Source organism: Electrophorus electricus, chromosome 8 (assembly GCF_013358815.1).
Source record: "Electrophorus electricus isolate fEleEle1 chromosome 8, fEleEle1.pri, whole genome shotgun sequence".
NCBI lineage: Eukaryota > Metazoa > Chordata > Actinopteri > Gymnotiformes > Gymnotidae > Electrophorus > Electrophorus electricus.
The window spans coordinates 5544868-5563926 of NC_049542.1; the positions used below are offsets into that span (position 1 = coordinate 5544868).

Below are 19059 nucleotides of genomic sequence, written 5' to 3' on the forward strand. Positions count from 1 at the left end.
CACAGACATTACTATTAATATTGTCAGCAATGTATTAGCTAAATATTCAACATACAATCCTCAGTAGCAAAACTAAATTGTTTGATGCTTTCAAATTAAAATTAAAAACTTCATTTTATAATGCTTTTTTTTTCTTTTTTCTTTTTTTAGGGTAAAGCATCATAACTGCTGCTTCATAACTAAAATAGTTTGCACGGACAGAATAATTAACTACAAATATGTAGTGCAGCTGCCTCTGAAACTAGGCAAGCATTGGTTTTCAGAAAGCATTACCAAACCCACCTTACGTAAACATCCCTAAAACAGCCTCTCCGCACTGCTGTGCATATCTTGAGAGAAGACGAGCAGTAACCGAAAGAAAGTACATGATATGTATCTTTATTTCATAAACAGAAATGGTGTCTAGACAAAAATCTGTCATTTATATAACACTAGCAATTGAAATGCATGAAAATGAGTTCTGCACAATACCATATTTACAATGGTTAAGTCATTAATTCCTTAGGGTCATGTAGCATGTAGACATGAAAAAAAAGGAAAAACTACAGAATAAGCAAATAACAGCTAATCTCAATCCGACAATATTAACACAAAACAGTCTTCTAGAAAAACAAGAAATTGAAAAGCTAGCAAGAAGGGGGGCTGGGGGAAGGAACAAAGAAAAAACAAAACCTGACTACAAGCCAAAAAAAGCTATCACGTTAAAAACGGTCCACCAAAATCGACTAATCTACAATAATCCATATATTCTGTGTAAAAAGCATGTAGAAAAAACACCTGATGTGGTTGCTGATACAGTCGTTGACCAGTTATGAGAGGTATGAAGTATTTCACAGGTAGATAAGAGTGAGAGTCCGCTCTGCTAAGTGAGAGGTGGGGAGGGGGTGCCGTGACCCCTGCATACACACATTTCATGTCAATGTGTACTATGGCCTCTGCAAGTTCTAAGGCAAAAGTTGGAAGTTCATTTCCATTCCTCTTACTTTGAAACATCCCCGTCGGGGGCGAAAAAGACCTGCTTGAGGAAACAAGCAGTTATCAAAGAACAACTTTATCAAACAAAAAAAAACAAAAACAAAAAAACAAAACAAAAACTAACCAAAAAAAAAAACATACAAAAAAAAATTAAAAAGAGAATACTAAACCTAGTTATCCAATTAAAACTCACAATTACTATGTACATGGCAAGTTCAATAGACTCAAAAAATGTGACACCTTCTCTTTGTAAACATTTTTGCGTTTTCAATTTTTCCTCAGTTCAGCCTGTATGTTCAGCCTGGATACCAAATGTTTTATAAAGTTGAGCAAATTGGGAAAAAAGGTAAGGTTTTTCTCTGTTTTTCCCCCACTGGTGAAGAGAGCTAGCTTTGGAGAGCCAGTGTCAATGTTTCAGAGAAGCAGCACAAAACAAAAACAAAGACATCAGCCACATTAAAACACAAGTTTTAAAACAGCTTCAAAGCAGAACATGCATGTCTTTGTACTCATTTTATAGCATTTATATAGACCAACAATTACTGCAAAAAAAAGATTGCATTGTCATATTTTAAGATGTTATAAATTGCAGATTAAAAGCCATATCTGACATATGTCAATTTTCAAAAGTTCAAAATAATTCAAATGATGGATCTCTTTGTTGGAGAATCTGCAGATCTTGCTGGGTCTCTATCCAAACTTTTGTGCAAATCTGTTTTCCCCTCTGTGTCATTGTTTATTAGCTTAGAAACTAAAAAAAACAGTTATAGGTTGACTGCCTGTCAGCTTTGATTCAGAAAGCAGATCATTTTTCTTTTAACAGAACATCAGCAAAAGCAGAAAGTGAACGTCACGAGCTACCAGAAGAAAAAACAAAAAACACATTTTGTTTAAAAAAACATTTTGCTAAAAAAACCCATTTTGCTTAAAAAAAACAGAGAAATGAAAATTGTTGGCACGCACCCTGAGACAAGATACAAGAGCGAGTGTGAGTCTATTTAGATGATCCAGCATTGACTAGTGGACCAAAGCGAATCAACACGGAGCTGAGGGAAGCCGTAAGCTTATCACACGTGTGAGGCATTCGGTAACCAGGCAACCAGTTGTGGGTCCCGGGGGCAGATGTGACGGAGATGAATCCGTCTGCCGTCATGTGACGACAAGTGAGTGACATTTTACAAGCCTAAATCCTTCTATGCCCACGTTAGAGTGCCAAAACCTCATAACAGAGCGACCTTTGGCTTGTAAGGCAAAGCAAAACAGACTGAGCAGGCCGCAATGTCATGTACAATCCAAAACATATGCTAATGTCCTCCTTGCCGCCCAAGGAATCGACTGAGCAATAATTACAAAAGGGTGTCCATCATTAGAGCTTCAGGGGTTTTTTTTTTTTTTTGTTTTTTTTTTTTTTTTTTTTTTTTTTTTTTTTTTTTTTTGCATTTTTAGAGGATGGGGCAAGGGAATTTTGTCACAAAATACCATAAATGCTCAAACAACATCAAAGTAGACATAGATACTCAAGTGTATGACTGTGTGCTTATCTGATGGAACATCATGGTTTCCACAATTCATCGTTTTTATGCAACAAGTATGCTAATATGAAAACAACGCATTTTTAGGGAAGTTTTGCATATGTGTGCACTATGTCCCTTTGGACCCATAAATCTTTAGTTCCTGGTTTGTACCTGATATTAATTTTGAAAAGACAAATACTGTTAATATTTTAGCGAGCAAGAAAATAACAAATGAAACAAGAGTACAAACTATTGATCGATCACGACACCTCTAGACTCTAATGTCCTATAACAGAGTATTCCAGCCAGTATTTGTAGGCTTGTGTGCATGTGTTTGTGTGTGTGTGTGTTTGTTTGTGTGTGCGTGCGTGCACGTGTGTGTGTGTGTGCGTGCGTGTGTGATTTACAAACACAGAGATGCACACACAGTCACTCTGTAAAAGCCAAACAAGACATCATTAATATCATAGTATCAGAGACCTCAGTCAGAGCTGAGTGATAAGACACCCGAGGTCATGTCAGGATCTCATTCTAAAAACAATATTCCAAGTTATTTTACAATATTGCAGTGATTGGTGGTTGGTGTCTGTGTTTCACCTACTATGAGAACAGCTTTTTGAGAAGATTGTGTGTAAATCATCGAATCCTATTACTGGAATTCAGCAAATAAGACGCTATTAAACCAATGACCTCCAAGAAAAGCTGCACTAGGCCACTCCTAGGGCAAAGAGACAAACTAAAAAAATATACAGGCAGCATGCAGTCCTATGATAGATATAAGTCTCTAACAAATGTACAATTAGGGCAAATACAGAACTATTTTAAAGGGTGGTTAAATACCCATTTAAGTTAAAACTGATTTACTTGGTTCTTTTTGAACCAGAGCTTGGATTTAGCTTATTCAACTCTTAGACAATCAAATGTGAATTGAGAACTATCTTGTATTGCAACTTTTTATTTCCATTTCTCTCATTTTTGGTTGCTGTCTCGTTCCTGGACTTGGTCTTCATCAGCTAACTGTGAAATAGCTTAAAATATAAACAACTGTGGTACAAACGATTATCTGTTCATATGGGGGCCTTTATAAGAGCCTATTGTAAGTGCTTCAGTTTCAGACTTTTAGGGTTCTGAATGTGAAATCTACCCTTTATGAAGTGCTGAGCAGCTGGAGGGTGTACTAGGGCGAGAGGGATCCCATGTTGCCTAGCCAGCTCGAGCCCCGGGGGGGTGGGGGTGGGGTTTTTTTTTTAACGAGCTTCACAAACCAACTGACCAAAGTCGCACCAATACTAGTCACCGCTCCAGGTGGATGGCAAATGCATGCATGCCCACTTCCATGCTCAACGGGGGGAGACGGTAAGTGCTGGAAGCCGACACAGGCTCAGGAAGAGGCCTTACCAGAGCTCACGCATCAGCACCTGCTCCCAAGGGAGCTGGACATGTCTCCACCTCCTCCATTTGGAAGGTAGGTATCTTTTTTTGATAAAGTATTTTAAACATAACACTGAAACAGTTCTAAAAGTGTGTCTATGGAGTCTTCATGATACACACACATACACACACACACACACACACACACACAGCATCTTTAAATACTGACTAAGGACAAAGGTTCCTCTAAAAGAGAGATTGGGCTTTTTCCAAATTTCTGAAGGGCAAATCTGTCTGGAGCAGATTAAATACTCACAATGCATTTAAACCAAGTGACATGCAAGGGGCTTACATCAGGGGTATGTCTGTGTATGACGTGTGTGGGTGCGTGTGCGTGCGTGCGTGTGCGTGTGTGTGTGTGTGTGTGTGTGTGTGTGAGAAGCTATTTTCCTGAGTTTTAAGCACACCGACAGTCATGGGCAATTCACTTCAGACATGAAACAGCAAAGCAAATATTTTTCCCTTGGCAACCAAAGGTGCACAACATGAAGCGCAGCGCAAGAGGAACACATGGAATGTGCTACCAAGGTTACCAATAAACTCGCCATGCTCAGTACTACATACAACACATGTTCGGCCCAGCAAGCACTTTGTACATAACCATCAAAAACACCCAAACACAATAGTATTGCTGATGTGAAGGGGGACATTAGCAATTGATACTAGAAGTACTAGAATTCCAATCTGCACTTTCTTTTTTCCTTTTCATTGCTCATTCCTTCATTTCCGTGCTGTAGAAGGCAATAGAGGAATGTGTTTGTTGTTGTTTGGGTTTTTTTTTTTTTTTTTTTTTTTTTTTTTTTTTTTTTTTTAAAGATACAACTGTCCGTACAAATTAAGTGTTGTGGAGACACTACAAATGTGTAACACAGAAGACAATTTTTTTTTTTTTTGCATATGAACATTTGTGGTCTAGCTGCAGTAAAAAGAGAATATTTCATGTACAGAATCTTTATCCTTTTTTTTTTTATGAATTTCTATTTTATGAGTTCCTATAACATTCTGAATATTTCCTGAGTTTGAATTTGCTGTGACAAGGGTCACAAAGTGAGAGAGAGAGAGAGAGAGAGAGAGAGAGAGAGAGAGAGAGAGAGAGAGAGAGAGAGAGAGAGAGAAACTCAGAAAAATGACCAGTGCTAAATTATCACGATGTACAACTGGAGCCTTTTGAACACTATAGGTGTTAATTTAACACTGCTGATTTTGCTGTCCGAGAGAGAGTGAAGGAGGTAGAGGAAAATTACAGGAGAAAAAAGGAGCGAGAGACGGAGAGAACATGCTTCGGCTAGGTCCATGGAGGTCTGACTGGGAGGCAGGCTCAAAGCCTGTCCCCTCAAGTGGACTGTAATTGGAAGGAGATGGCAGAGGTCAGAGGTCAGTGAAGGGAGAAAGGTCTAGCACCATGACAAGAGCTCTGGGAGAAACTGCAGCCACTCTGAGGCTGAGCTGGAGAGATCCTGCAGGAACAGTATTGCTGCTGTTAAGACAACTGTAGTGTCAACCATTTAAAACAACAACAACAACAACAAAAAAAAACCAAAAGAAAAACGAACCAAAAAAAAAAAAGACAACAAAAGACATAAATATATAAAAATTAACAGAAAAAAAATCATATAACACTGGCTGACCATCTCATCAACCCTCGAGCTTTGAGGGTTTGTCAGAAGACATATCTAATTTAAATAATTAAAGCAAAAACAAAAAGTAAATAAAAAAACAAAAAAACAAAAACAAAACAAAACAAGTGGAAAACCACTACTGTCACTAGGTACAGTCCTTCCTTGGCTGTTCGTCAGTGGTACATTTATCTGTCATCTCCTGGCAGAAGTCTACTGTCACTGTATGATTGGACTGTTCCAGGGACAGGCCCGACTCTGAGTAGGCGGAGCTGGCTTTTGTCTCTTCCCTTTCACCGTTGTCCACGTGCTCCACCCCATTCCCGGTGCCCCACTGGGTTGATGCTGGTGCCAGCTGCCCATCGACATCGCAGGTGGGCAACTTGAGGAAGCCCGGGTCGGGCGTGGTGGCTCCCGAGCGGGTGGTGAGGTCGATGCTGGCCACAGAAGGGGCGCGGTTACTGGGGGAGGGGGGGGCAGGGCGGAGAACAGGGCAGTAGTGGGGTAGAGACTGGACCTGCTCGGGGCTCAGCTGCACATCCCTGCACACCTCTTGAGACAAACAGGAAAAGTTCTCCCACAGTTCCCCCATACACGCCTTCAGCTGGTTTCGCTCGGTTAGGAGTTTCTCCTTCTCACACACCTGAGGGGGATGGGTGCACATTTATGCACACACACACACACACACACACACACACACACACACACACACACACACACACACACACACACACACACACACACACAGAAGTGTTACACATCTTTTTTTAATAAAAAAAATACTTTAAAACACTTAATAGTTCCCACCAGAAGACTGTTAAAAGTTTTAATACTTAGCTTTAAGCTTTAAGCTCTCAATTAAATAAAGGCAACAAAACCAACACCAAATGTTGATTTTTGATTAGATATTAGATTTACAATGATATTGTTTGTGGTGTTTGTGGTGATGCATAGCTGGCTTTCAGAACTGAAATGCACTTTTTAAAATATTTGTATTTGTTTGTTTGTTTGCTTATTTATTTAAATTCACCTAAAGTGACTTGAAGGAGCTGAGCGCTCAGACTCAGATTTGATGCAGCCTGGCAGACTGCTGCACTGCATGTGTGATTACGGCTCAATTCGACCACCACAATACTGCTTGCGGCGCGCCCCCTGTTGGCCGATCACAAACGCCACTTTTCAGCTGTGACCTGAAGTTTGCCCTCACTAATCCCGAGCCTGCTGGGATTCACTGATGTGTCTGCACTAAGATGCAGCATGAATCTATAGATTCCCAGCTGGCAACTTCATGAGCATTCATCAAATATCTTAAGGCGACTTTGCTGATCTAGAATCTAGGACACCTTGAAATCGTTAGGATACCCAAGCATCCCTAATCAGCACACTTATGTTCTCTTACCGGAGAACATTATTATGGACCCTCTGTGAAGTGAGATTTCAAAACCAACACTGTGCAGTGTACCCAATCGTGACCCAGATTTCTGCTCTTTGATGGGATTTGAGCCTGCCGCCTCTGCACGCACCCACCCGCCTTTACAATAGTAATGTGTAGCACAGTTCCATTCGGAGTCCTTCAGGGAGTGATTGAGTTATATAGGACACCCTAGAGAGCAGCACGCCTACGGCACAACACACACTCCCTACATCCACCCCATCAGAGGCCCCACTACTAATCAGAACGCACCATTGCATTCTATAGATCTCTGTCTCTCTCTTTCTCTCTCTCTCTCTCTCTCTCTCTCTTTCACCTTTTCTTTTAAAATCTTACTAGTTAAGTCCACATTAAATGATCAAAACCCACTGAAATGAAGTACCCTGTAATCAAAAGATAGAACATGAAAATGTGTGTGTACATCTGTGTGTGTGTGTGTGTGTGTGTGTGTGTGTGTGTGTGTGTGTGTGTGTGTGTGTGTGAGGGAAAGGAGAGAAAAACAGACAGAATGTAAAAAAGAGAAAAGCATTGCATTTCTTCAGCACATCTCCACTTAACAATGCAAGATTGTATCAGAGTTTTGTGTGTGTGAGTGAGAGAGAGAGAGAGAGAGAGAGAGAGAGACAAAGAGACATATATCTGCTGTCAGTTCTCTTAGTGTGGTGTACCACACACACACACACACACACACATGATGCCATACATGAAAGACATCAGGCTCCGCCCCTGCCGTGGAAAATCCATGGGGCTGCCCCAGTGACTGACACCAGCAGGGCTGCCATGGCAACAGGGACAAGTGAGAGAGTGAACTGAGAAACTATACAGAGAAAGAGGCCTTGCCCACTGTGGTCAGAACTGAACAGAAGCTTTCATAGCACCGAAATCCGAGTTTCCGCGTATGTGAAGCACTCTGTGGTATTGTGATGCTAATATATTTGGTGACAGCTTAAAAAAACCTCGATTGCTTCATTACAACGTTACTGTCATACAGAAAACCTAAAATAAATTCCTGAAGTAGCTATTGTGTCTGTAAAAACACATGTAAAAAACGTGCAAACCCTACATACCAGTTTGCGTATTTCACACTCCAAATTGAGGATGCAGTCTAGTTTCCTCTTTCGGCAGCGCTGTGCGGCGATGCGGTTCTTACTGCGCCGACGCACATCATGGATGAACTCAAGCTGCTCCGCGCTCAGCTTGTGCATCTTCACCATCATCTGGAAGTCGTTCCGCGGAAGATTCGTGATCTGATCGACGGGGAAAGGAAGCTTGATCTAGAACGAGAACACACGTTCGCTTTTTTAAAGTTTCTACATTCACATTCCACATTTATTTGGCCCGCTCAATGATCTCTCAATAGGTATACTTACTGTGCCTTACAACACACTAAAGTATTGTCATAATTAATTTTTTGTTTCACATTCTTATTTAGACCTGCAGTTCATATTTTTACCACAAGAGGCCAGCATAACCCCACACCCCTCGGCACACCGTGAGAACGAGAAGACAAGTTGGATAATGTTGACTTGTTCTATTTTATAGTCATCAGATAAGATACAGAGACAGACAGGCAGAGGGAATGAGAGAGAGAGAGAGAGAGAGAGAGAGAGAGAGCGATAGAGAGAGAGAAAGATAGAGAGAGAGGACAAATGAAAAGGAAGCGCATTCCTCCATCTGTCAGGGTGACCGCAGCAAAGAGCAGGCAATAACATAGTGAGGAGAGACAGCTGGCTCACTGGTTTATGTCTGCTCTCCTCATTCAGATTCCTGTCGCATTATTACTTTTGGGGATGAGTATGCTAATCCACGCTGTTAACACTGTATTACTACAGGGACTTTCTTCACATCTGACCATGTAATACCACAGCCACACACACACACACACACACACGCACGCACGCACACACGTACACACGTAAACAAAATAGTAGAATGAGAAAAGGTTCTAATATCTGGCTCCCATAAATGTGTTTGATGAGCACATCTAAGGCGTTTTCTGTCTGTTGTTGCCCCTGCTGGTGCAGAGAGCCCAGGCCCTGTTGCCTCCGGTCTTGGCAGGCGTTCTGATAAGCACATCACACACACGGATACCCGACCGATAGCTGCTCACTCCAGAGAGACTGAGCTGGAGGGGGAGAGAGAGAGAGAGAGAGGAGAAAAGGAAGCAAGGGAAAAAGAATGAGAGAAAGAGGAGAGAGAGAGAATAGAGAAACAGTGCCCTTCGCCCCGCAGGTAGCCACTCAGGAACCCAGGAAAGAATAAAGTTGAACAGGATGGAAATGGTTCTCTCTCTCTCTCTCTCTCTCTCTCTCTCTCTCTCTCTCTCTCTCTCTCGCTCGCTCTCTCTCTCTCTCTCTCTCTCTCTCTCTCTCGTTTTTTTCCTCTCTTGAGATCTTCAGCTGGTCTTTCCTTTATGAAGAACATAGCAACAGTATGTTTCCTATACATTACTGAGTTGAGACAAGGGCTGTGTGTAGCTAGCCGGACCTTTCTGATCAGTTGTGTCAAAGGTGTCACAGCCTGACAACCCATCTAGGATGCATACAATTCCACTGATATGGAGATATGCTACAGCAAGTTGAAAAAAAAAAAAAAAAAAAAAAAAAAAAAATAATAAAAAAAAAAAAACCTTTCTGAATAGAAAAGGTACAGAGTCCAAAACAGTAACAGTTCACAGGTGTCTAGCCTACAAACTCACTAAAACAGTGTAGGCTGTGACAAACTTTACATATGAGACATGAGAGCAGGCCTTTTTTAAAGTTAATGAGTTCATGTGATTGTTGCAGAGCTCCATTTACCAGATGCTTATAATTGTAAATGGATGCAAATTAAGCTATTGGAGTAAGTAAAAGTGAATACCTAAATGGGCAAGGGCATTATGAAAGTGTTTGAAAACACCATGTATACATCAGATGATGAGTGTTTGAAAACACCATGTACACATCAGATGATGAGTGTTTGAAAACACCATGTACACTTACACTGCTGAAAACTTTCAGCTGTAGGGAAGGTTTCTAATTTCCATGGAAAAGAGCAGTAGTCAGGCTGCTGCTCTCAGCTGCCCCGTATCCACGTAACAACACTCACCGAGATGTGAAAGGTCAAACCTGATCCCAGGCCAGGTGTCTTGCTCCATGAAGCAGAGATCAAAGATCATAAGCTTCTCCCCTCTCGGCCAGTCCCTTCAGAGAAGAGGAAGCAGGCAAGAGGTGGCGGAGCAGCATGGAGCCTTGTCAATGAGGCATGGACATGGAGTGGAGGTGGGGGTGGAGGATAGGTGGAGGCCTGGGGGCCCAGTACCAGCTAAGTGTTTTAGTGGAGTACTGCCTGGGGAGCCAGTACCAGCTAAGTGTTTTAGAGGAGTACTGCCTGGGGAGCCCAGTACCAGCTAAGTGTTTTAGAGGAGTACTGCCTGGGGAGCCAGTACCAGCTAAGTGTTTTAGTGGAGTACTGCCTGGGGGGCCCAGTACCAGCTAAGTGTTTTAGTGGAGTACTGCCTGGGGGGCCCAGTACCAGCTAAGTGTTTTAGAGGAGTACTGCCTGGGGGGCCCAGTACCAGCTAAGTGTTTTAGAGGAGTACTGCCTGGGGAGCCCAGTACCAGCTAAGTGTTTTAGAGGAGTACTGCCTGGGGAGCCAGTACCAGCTAACTGGTACTGGCCTGGGGGGCCCAGTACCAGCTAAGTGTTTTAGTGGAGTACTGCCTATGGGGCCCAGTACCAGCTAAGTGGTACTGGCCTGGGGGGCCCAGTACCAGCTAAGTGTTTTAGAGGAGTACTGCCTGGGGGGCCCAGTACCAGCTAAGTGTTTTAGAGGAGTACTGCCTGGGGAGCCCAGTACCAGCTAACTGGTACTGGCCTGGGGGGCCCAGTACCAGCTAAGTGTTTTAGTGGAGTACTGCCTATGGGGCCCAGTACCAGCTAAGTGGTACTGGCCTGGGGGGCCCAGTACCAGCTAAGTGTTTTAGTGGAGTACTGCCTGTGGAGCCCAGTACCAGCTAAGTGTTTTAGTGGAGTACTGCCTGGGGAGCCCAGTACCAGCTAACTGGTACTGGCCTGGGGGGCCCAGTACCAGCTAAGTGTTTTAGTGGAGTACTGCCTATGGGGCCCAGTACCAGCTAAGTGGTACTGGCCTGGGGGGCCCAGTACCAGCTAAGTGTTTTAGTGGAGTCCTACCTGGGGGGCCAGTACCAGCTAAGTGTTTTAGTGGAGTACTGCCTGGGGAGGCCCAGTACCAGCTAAGTGTTTTAGTGGAGTCCTACCTGGGGGGCCAGTACCAGCTAAGTGTTTTAGTGGAGTACTGCCTGGGGGCCCCAGTATCAGCTAAGTGTTTTAGTGGAGTATTGCCTGGGGGGCCCAGTACCAGCTAAGTGTTTTAGCCAGAAAGATGGAGGAGGAGGCACGTTTCCTGAGTGACCTTCCCCCTGCCCCAGAGGGCCTGTCAGAGAGATACAAGGATGGGCATGGGGAAGCAGAGCCATGGGTGTGTGTGGAAAGGGAAGGGGTGGGTGTGTTATTTGGGGGGGGGGGGGGGGGGGCGATATTTAGTGCTCCACCAGGGGAAAGCACTCCAGCAACAAGGCAACATGACAGAGTGAACACCAGCGGTGTTCATAAATTCAGACCTGCTCTGGATTCTTTTCTTTCTTTCTCTCTCTCTCTCTCTCTCTCTCTCTCTCTCTCACACACACACACACACACACACACACACACACACACACACACACACACACACACACACACACACACACATACACACACACACACACACACACACACATACACACACACACACACACACACACACACACACACACACACACACACACACAACTTCTCTCCTTCTCTCAATGGATCATTGCTTTGGAAATGGGTCTGGACTGAAAAGTAGGTCTCATCTGTTACTTGCAGCAGTGATGGTCCATCTCCCTTTCTCGCCCTCTCTCGCGCTCATCTCTCTCTCCATCTTTCTCCTTCTTTCTCCCCCCCCCCTCATCTCTCTTTTTCTACCCCCCACCCCCACCTCCACCCTGAGCTCGAACGTGGGCACTGAGGGCTAGAAAGAATGGGTCAGAAGAGCAGACCTGTCCTGGTGTTGTAGATAACCCACCTGTCTGAGGCCCCTAGGCTCCAGAAAGCTGTGAAGTCTCTTCAGAGATCATCAACCACAGCTTCTAGTTCTAGATGATCTATTCACACAGTATCACTATTCTGTTTTATATGGCCTCACAGCTACAGATGTCTGGGCTACATGTGTTTCAATAAAAGGATTCACTGTGACAGATAAGAGAAATGATGAAAGCAGGACTTGGGTTTGAGGTATTCCGTCTCTCTTCTCTGAACTCAGCTGTTCTTATAGGAACTCTTCACACTGACTTAGTAATGAAAGCACTATATCTGCTCACACAAACACACCTGCACGCGCACACACACACACACACACACACACACACACACACACACACACACACACACACACATACACACACACACACATACACACACACACATACACACACACACATACACACACACACATACACACACACACACACACACACACACACACACACACACACACACACACACACAACTTCTCTCCTTCTCTCAATGGATCATTGCTTTGGAAATGGGTCTGGACTGAAAAGTAGGTCTCATCTGTTACTTGCAGCAGTGATGGTCCATCTCCCTTTCTCGCCCTCTCTCGCGCTCATCTCTCTCTCCATCTTTCTCCTTCTTTCTCCCCCCCCCTCATCTCTCTTTTTCTACCCCCCACCCCCACCTCCACCCTGAGCTCGAACGTGGGCACTGAGGGCTAGAAAGAATGGGTCAGAAGAGCAGACCTGTCCTGGTGTTGTAGATAACCCACCTGTCTGAGGCCCCTAGGCTCCAGAAAGCTGTGAAGTCTCTTCAGAGATCATCAACCACAGCTTCTAGTTCTAGATGATCTATTCACACAGTATCACTATTCTGTTTTATATGGCCTCACAGCTACAGATGTCTGGGCTACATGTGTTTCAATAAAAGGATTCACTGTGACAGATAAGAGAAATGATGAAAGCAGGACTTGGGTTTGAGGTATTCCGTCTCTCTTCTCTGAACTCAGCTGTTCTTATAGGAACTCTTCACACTGACTTAGTAATGAAAGCACTATATCTGCTCACACAAACACACCTGCACGCGCACACACACACACACACACACACACACACACACACACACACACACACACACACACACACACACACACACACACACACACACACACACACACACACACACAGAGATGGACTGATGGGCCTGTACCTGGTCATCACAGGGCTCTCATTCTCTCATTCCTCTGGGATCAGAGTGTCTGTGTTCTAGTGTGTGCATGTATGAAGTATTGTCTGTATTCTGTATGCATGTCGGTGCAGGCTAGTGGTGGCCTAGATTAGTATTTTTGGAAGACTCCACAACATCACTTTATTCCGATAAAAAAAATAAATAAACAAATGGCATTCTTCCACTCTGTTCTGACCTAAATCCATTAGTCTTGATAAACCTGGGAAGACTTGTTATGTGGACATTAGATCTTGGGAACATGCAGTGCTGTCAGGGACTGTTATGCAAATGCACACTAAACCTAATCCTAGACTAGGTCGCAGAGTTTGGTCTTGATTTCTGGACCCAGCCAAGTCTTAGGCTTAACGCTATATGCAGTGAAAAATCTTCACTGGAAAAAATTGATGATATTAGTCGGTAAACTCCCGACAGTGTAACCTTAGTCATTTTGTCTTTGAATACATCCATAATAGGCCTATGTGACGTTATGCTCTTAGGGCAAGTCGAAACAGAAAATTGTGATAGACCAGTCTCTCCGGAATGCGTATCGTGCGGTTTTGCGATTTTACCAAAGGAGAATTCACACAATAATAACCAGACCACAGCAGGCTCATAGCGAGAAAACCCTTAACGCTTTAGAAGATGGAGCGACAGTAGTATCGAACTCACTTTTCACTTCCTGTAGAGCGTCAAGGGTTAAATCATCTCGCGACGCTTCACAGCGAAAGGAAAGAAGCGCGCGCGCAGGCCGGGGGATCGATGGAGCGGGGACCGGGCGGACCACGCGACGTCCTCACGCGACTCTCCCGGAGCCTTTGAAAGAGGCGGGCGTCAATATCACCTTCCCCTGCAGATGTGCGGTGCTGCGTCCCGGGACACGCTGTCTTAGCGGAGCTTGACTTTACAACATTCCGCGTACACGTGAGCAGCTCGGCTGGGTGCGACGCGTGTTATGCGCGGCGCGCAACGTGCGCTAGAGCGCAATCGCAGCTCGTTATGCGGCATCTCTTAGTTGTTCTTGGAGAAGCGTCCTGCCTATTTAAATTGCTGCGTTCGGCATCCCAGCATCCTGAACCAGGAAAGAGCGAGGCGCTCTGGATGGTCTCCAGCACCGACTTACTGGCCACTGCCCCGTTTAGCCTACATTTTAACAACTTCCTCTGCTAAATCCATTGTTTCCAGCGGTAAGTTGCGGGTATTTTAAAAACGGCGTTTCTCTCTCTCTCTCCCCCCCTCCTGCGGTGTAAACACAGGCAGTGGGAGCGCTCTTCCCCCGCTCCTGCGTAAACATTTGGTGAGAGAGAGATATGACGGAACGTGAGGTAGCATTTTCTAAGAAAGGGCAGCTATATGCGTACCTCTGTGAGTCGTTTTTACTCCGTCCTGTCGGACCGCTACGTTAATTCACTCTGACGAGTCAGTCTGGAGTCCCCAACGCTTCTCTCTGAAGGGTCTGATATTTTTGTTGCTTAGATATGATGTTTAGACATTAAGCATAGATGTGATGGTTCCAAAGAAACAAGGAAGTTTCTACAACAATAAAATTTTACTTTCTGTAGGGATCTATAGGTTTCTTTGCATTTTTTTTAATACAAACTTTAAACTTTATATATATATTTTTTAAATTATTTTTCTAATGAATAGAGTGAGGAATTTAAATGTTTTAACTCTGGATATCAATAGAGCAAACATCAGTCCACATCCTTCAACTCACAATGCTCAGAGAGCCCCCCATCAAACACTAAAAGTCAGACACTGTAACGATGTGGTTCTGTGTCTGTTTATGTCAGGAAGGCACAGATGTTTCGATTACTAATAATCGCCCATTAATAGCAAGCTCACACTGTTAATTTATTGATATATTTTCACTCAGTGCTGACGAGATATTCTTACTGGTCGTTTCCCTGTTTGTGACTCAACCTGCCAAAACTAGCTACCTCATTTCTTCATGGCACCCGTTGCCATGGCGACATGCCAGTTCGCTCTGCGTGTTACGACTCCCCTTCCCCTCCGCGAGCACTTTTCAAGCTGTAGCAGGTCCAGCGCTGCGGCATTACCACGCTGTTCTCCACCTGTCTTTCGTGAAAGCCGCACCACCGGCAGGGTCAAGACCGTGTACATGCCCTTCGTTCTCTGCTGAGGGGCTTTTTATGACACGACCTCCTACTTCTGCCAGCCGCTCAGCTCATCACAAAATCTCCTAACGCATCGCTTAGTCAGCAGAAATGGTAAAGAAAGAGGGTTGTATTTGGCACTGCCGCGTGCGTGCGTGCGCGCGTATTGAATATCTCTCAGTGTGAGCTAAGTGCTGATCTCCTCCCAGTAAACAGCACTGAATCGGAGTGTGTCTGGCCAGGTGGATTACCGCAGAATGGGGTACTGACTCATCAGCCAACCATGCCAGCAAAGTCAGAGGGAGAGGAGCGAGAGAGACAGATGTAGAGAGGAACAAAGAGAAAAATAGAGAGAAAATATATTTATCAAAATATTTTCAGAGAGAACCTTGCATTTATTTCCCACAAGCCTCAGCCCATGAGTGGGTGTAGCCAAGTCTGGGAAATGGTCTATCAGAAAGACACTGCAGCAAGCCTCTTTATTTTACTGACCATTGACTCTGCTTTTCATTATGCATTAAAAACATCTATAATCATGATATATAGTACAGCCAGCACCAAAGTAATCTCTCTCGGTAAGTGTATAAGCCTGAATTTATGCACGTACTGAAACTGTTAACTGTGTAGAGTGCCAATTTGTTTTAAACCTTGCCGCAAAAGGAATAAATGTGCATTTGTTGAATACTAATGCAGTTATTAATAGAACAACTATGAAAATTACACTGCTGATAATTTGTAGCAATTGAAAGTCATATTCTTTGGAAATTGGGATTAAGTTTATGTTTGTTAAATTTGTGCATGTTTAACACAAATACCCTTAGACAAACACACATTCACCCATGAACAACTGTTCTCCAGCATCTGTTCTCCAGATTATTGTTTACCTGGCAAAATTTGCAGAGAGAGGAAGCGAGATGAAAGTTATAGTGGGTGGATCTCATTATAGAGCAATAACTAAGTTCAATGCTGGAAAGTCTGTCGGATGGTTAGCTCATGCAGATGGAGAAAAAGGCCACAGGTATTCCTGTGTGCATCTCTGTCTCCCCACACAGCCCCTTCCTGCTTCTACGGAGGAAGGCTAAAGTGCAGACTGGCCTCGGACTATGGCACTGCTGCATGGGCTGCCACCCCATTAGTCAGCGATGCTGCATGTAGGCAGTGTGAGCGTTTCATTAGCTTATCACATGACCTGCCTCTCATGCTGCAGATAAATATCTAGCAGCTCGCAGCCAATGAACGGTATCACTGTAAATCACACCTAGGTCTACTCTGGGCCTGTCTGCAGACAAACCGATAATTATTACACTCATTGCCAAGCCTTAAACCACCACATAGGACTTCAGTAAATCTTTCTATAGAGCAGGAGGAGTCGGAGACATAGATAAATGGGATGCAGGCTGAGTGGATCGACTTGAACAGCTAAGGCATAAGAATAAGTCAACTAGCACTAGACCTCGTTTATAGTGCTGAATCGACTGACTGGTTCTATTCACCCTGAACAGCAAACAAGCAGTCACTCACTTCGGTTCCTTGCTCCTGGACGTGGCAGGATTCGCTGTCGCCCTCAGAGAAGGAGCCGGACTCGTCGCTGGAGTTGGTACCGTATGGCGGCTCACACTTGATCTTGGGGCAGGCGGCTGCGAGGATGGCGTCTGTGCCCGTGCCAGACTCCTGTGGGTCAGCAGGCAAGCAGCGGGTGACAGTGGAGCATGGCGACGAGGAGAACTCGAACTGGGGTAGACTGCAGGGTGAGCCGCCGCTGCCGTCTTCAGCGTACGAGTAGGATGAGCAGGAGCTGGAGGTGCGTGTGCGTGCTTCCGACGGCGGTGAGCGTGGGCACACCTTTATGGGCACGGGGCAGCTGGTGTTGGGACGCGGGCGACACAGGAGAGCCGGAGCCTCACCTGAAGCTGCTGCTGTCGTCCCGGGTGCAAATGCCTGCGAGAGAGGGAGCGACTGGCCGCCGCCCACCCACAATCCCTTGGGCAGCTCCTTGTCCAGCGAGTTGCCCCCTGGGTAGGAGTGGGCAGGCGCCGGCAGCCGCTCACACGCACCAGGCGAGAAGATAACGCTACGGCGATCAAGCTCCGTCTCCTGCTTGCAAACGCCGTCGCATGACGCCGACCGCAGTGACAGCCCTGTGGAGAAACCGTCGACGTCTTTGGGGAAGGCCACAGGCGCGGATGTCTCAGCTCCGTCTCCTGCCTCGCCCCCTCTCACCTGCCGGTAGTCCTTTTTGTGCTCTCCCTGAGTGCTGGCCTTGGCCAGCCTGCCCACAAAAAGCTGGGAGGCGGTCCCCGGGTCCGTCACGCCCTGTTTGATGAAGGCGCGCAGGCACGTGGGCGACTTGTTGCCGCCATCCAGCTCCATGTCGGCTATGCTGTCCCCGTCCCCATCCCCGTCCCCTCCCTCGTCTCCCGACAGGCCCAGCAGGATGGGCTCATCCTCGCCTGGTGGCTCCTGCTTGATCTGCTTCATGACCGGCCCACTGAGCAACGTGCTGGGGAACCCTGAGGTACTACTGGTGTGTGAGGGGCTTCCGTTGTTGTGCTTGCTGCAGGCCCACTGGTACTTCCTATACTTGGGGCAGCGCGGCAGCTCCGCCACGCCCTGCTGCTCCGCTTCTGCCTGCCCATCCGGAAAACCACCGCTTGCCGACAGCCGCTCGTGCTCCGCCTGCCTCAGGGCATCCGCACAGCGATGGGAGCGTGGGGAACCATCCCAGGCAGGCATTGCGGCGTTCGTGGGAGCCGTTACCTCGGCATGCATGCTCTCGTCCTCCGAGTGGTTGCTCTCCGGCACCACCTTGTGGCAGAGCAGGGAACCGTCTTCCTCGCTGCGCAGCTGTGCCTCCAGAAAGCGGAAGCATGAGTCCTCCAGGTTGTGCATGCGCAGGAAGTCGGCACAGCGGATCACTTCCTGGATGTTGTCACGGCTGAGAAAAAGCTTGGCTGTGTAGGCAAACTGCAACAGTGGAGCAAAGCCCCTGGCAGTGACCTGCACACACAAAAACACACACACACACACACACAAAGGGGAAATTACCAGTGTTACATTTAGCATTGCCATTGTTCAGGGCACTTGAAGTGTACACTGCCAATCTGACAGTTCTGTTGACCATAAACAAACACGGTTAAGCTTGTACTGGGCCAGCACCACATGGTCCACACGGCCCAGGATAGAAAAAGCCAGTGGTGGCAGCAGGATGCAATCATCCATGCTGCCCTCCCCCGGCCCCAGAATCTCTTTATCTGCACTTGCTGGCTGAGCAGCTTGCGCCCCCTGCCTGGTGTCTGCAGTATGGCAGGCCAGGGTGCATGGAGCCATATGGTACCATATGGGATGGTCTGTGTGCTGTGCCTCTCGCGAGCTCAACAGGGCGAAGGGTCTGCACAGCCTAAACAGATATTTAAAGTAAGAAAATGGCTTTAAGAGCCAGGCTCCCCCCCCCAAATGCTGAGCAGGTGCTGCCATCTGAATGCTGGTAATTAGGTAGGTTTTCAGGCCTGCTGCAGTCATTAGCAGTGTATGAGTGTGTGGGTGTGTATGTACGTGTGTGTGCGTATGTGTGCACATATGTATGTGTGTGCACTGAAGGGAAAGTTAGGTAAAGGAGCAAGCTCGCAGTTTCACACTGGTGTCTGGAATTCCCTCAA

The 19059-nt window shown here is 45.8% G+C and overlaps 1 protein-coding gene across 1 annotated transcript in view; it reads right to left on the bottom strand.

The window, feature by feature from the left end:
• Window positions 1-3131: 3131 nt before the first annotated feature.
• The window catches only part of bach2b (BTB and CNC homology 1, basic leucine zipper transcription factor 2b), a 76128-nt gene continuing 60200 nt past the window's right edge, over window positions 3132-19059 (bottom strand). The window contains exons 3-5 of the mRNA XM_027014079.2: window positions 16925-18400; window positions 8036-8242; window positions 3132-6179 (exon numbers count right to left, since the gene is read on the bottom strand). Coding sequence (XP_026869880.2) covers window positions 5685-6179; window positions 8036-8242; window positions 16925-18400 — 2178 coding nt within the window. The 3' untranslated portion in view covers window positions 3132-5684. The remainder of the gene's footprint in view (window positions 6180-8035; window positions 8243-16924; window positions 18401-19059) is intronic.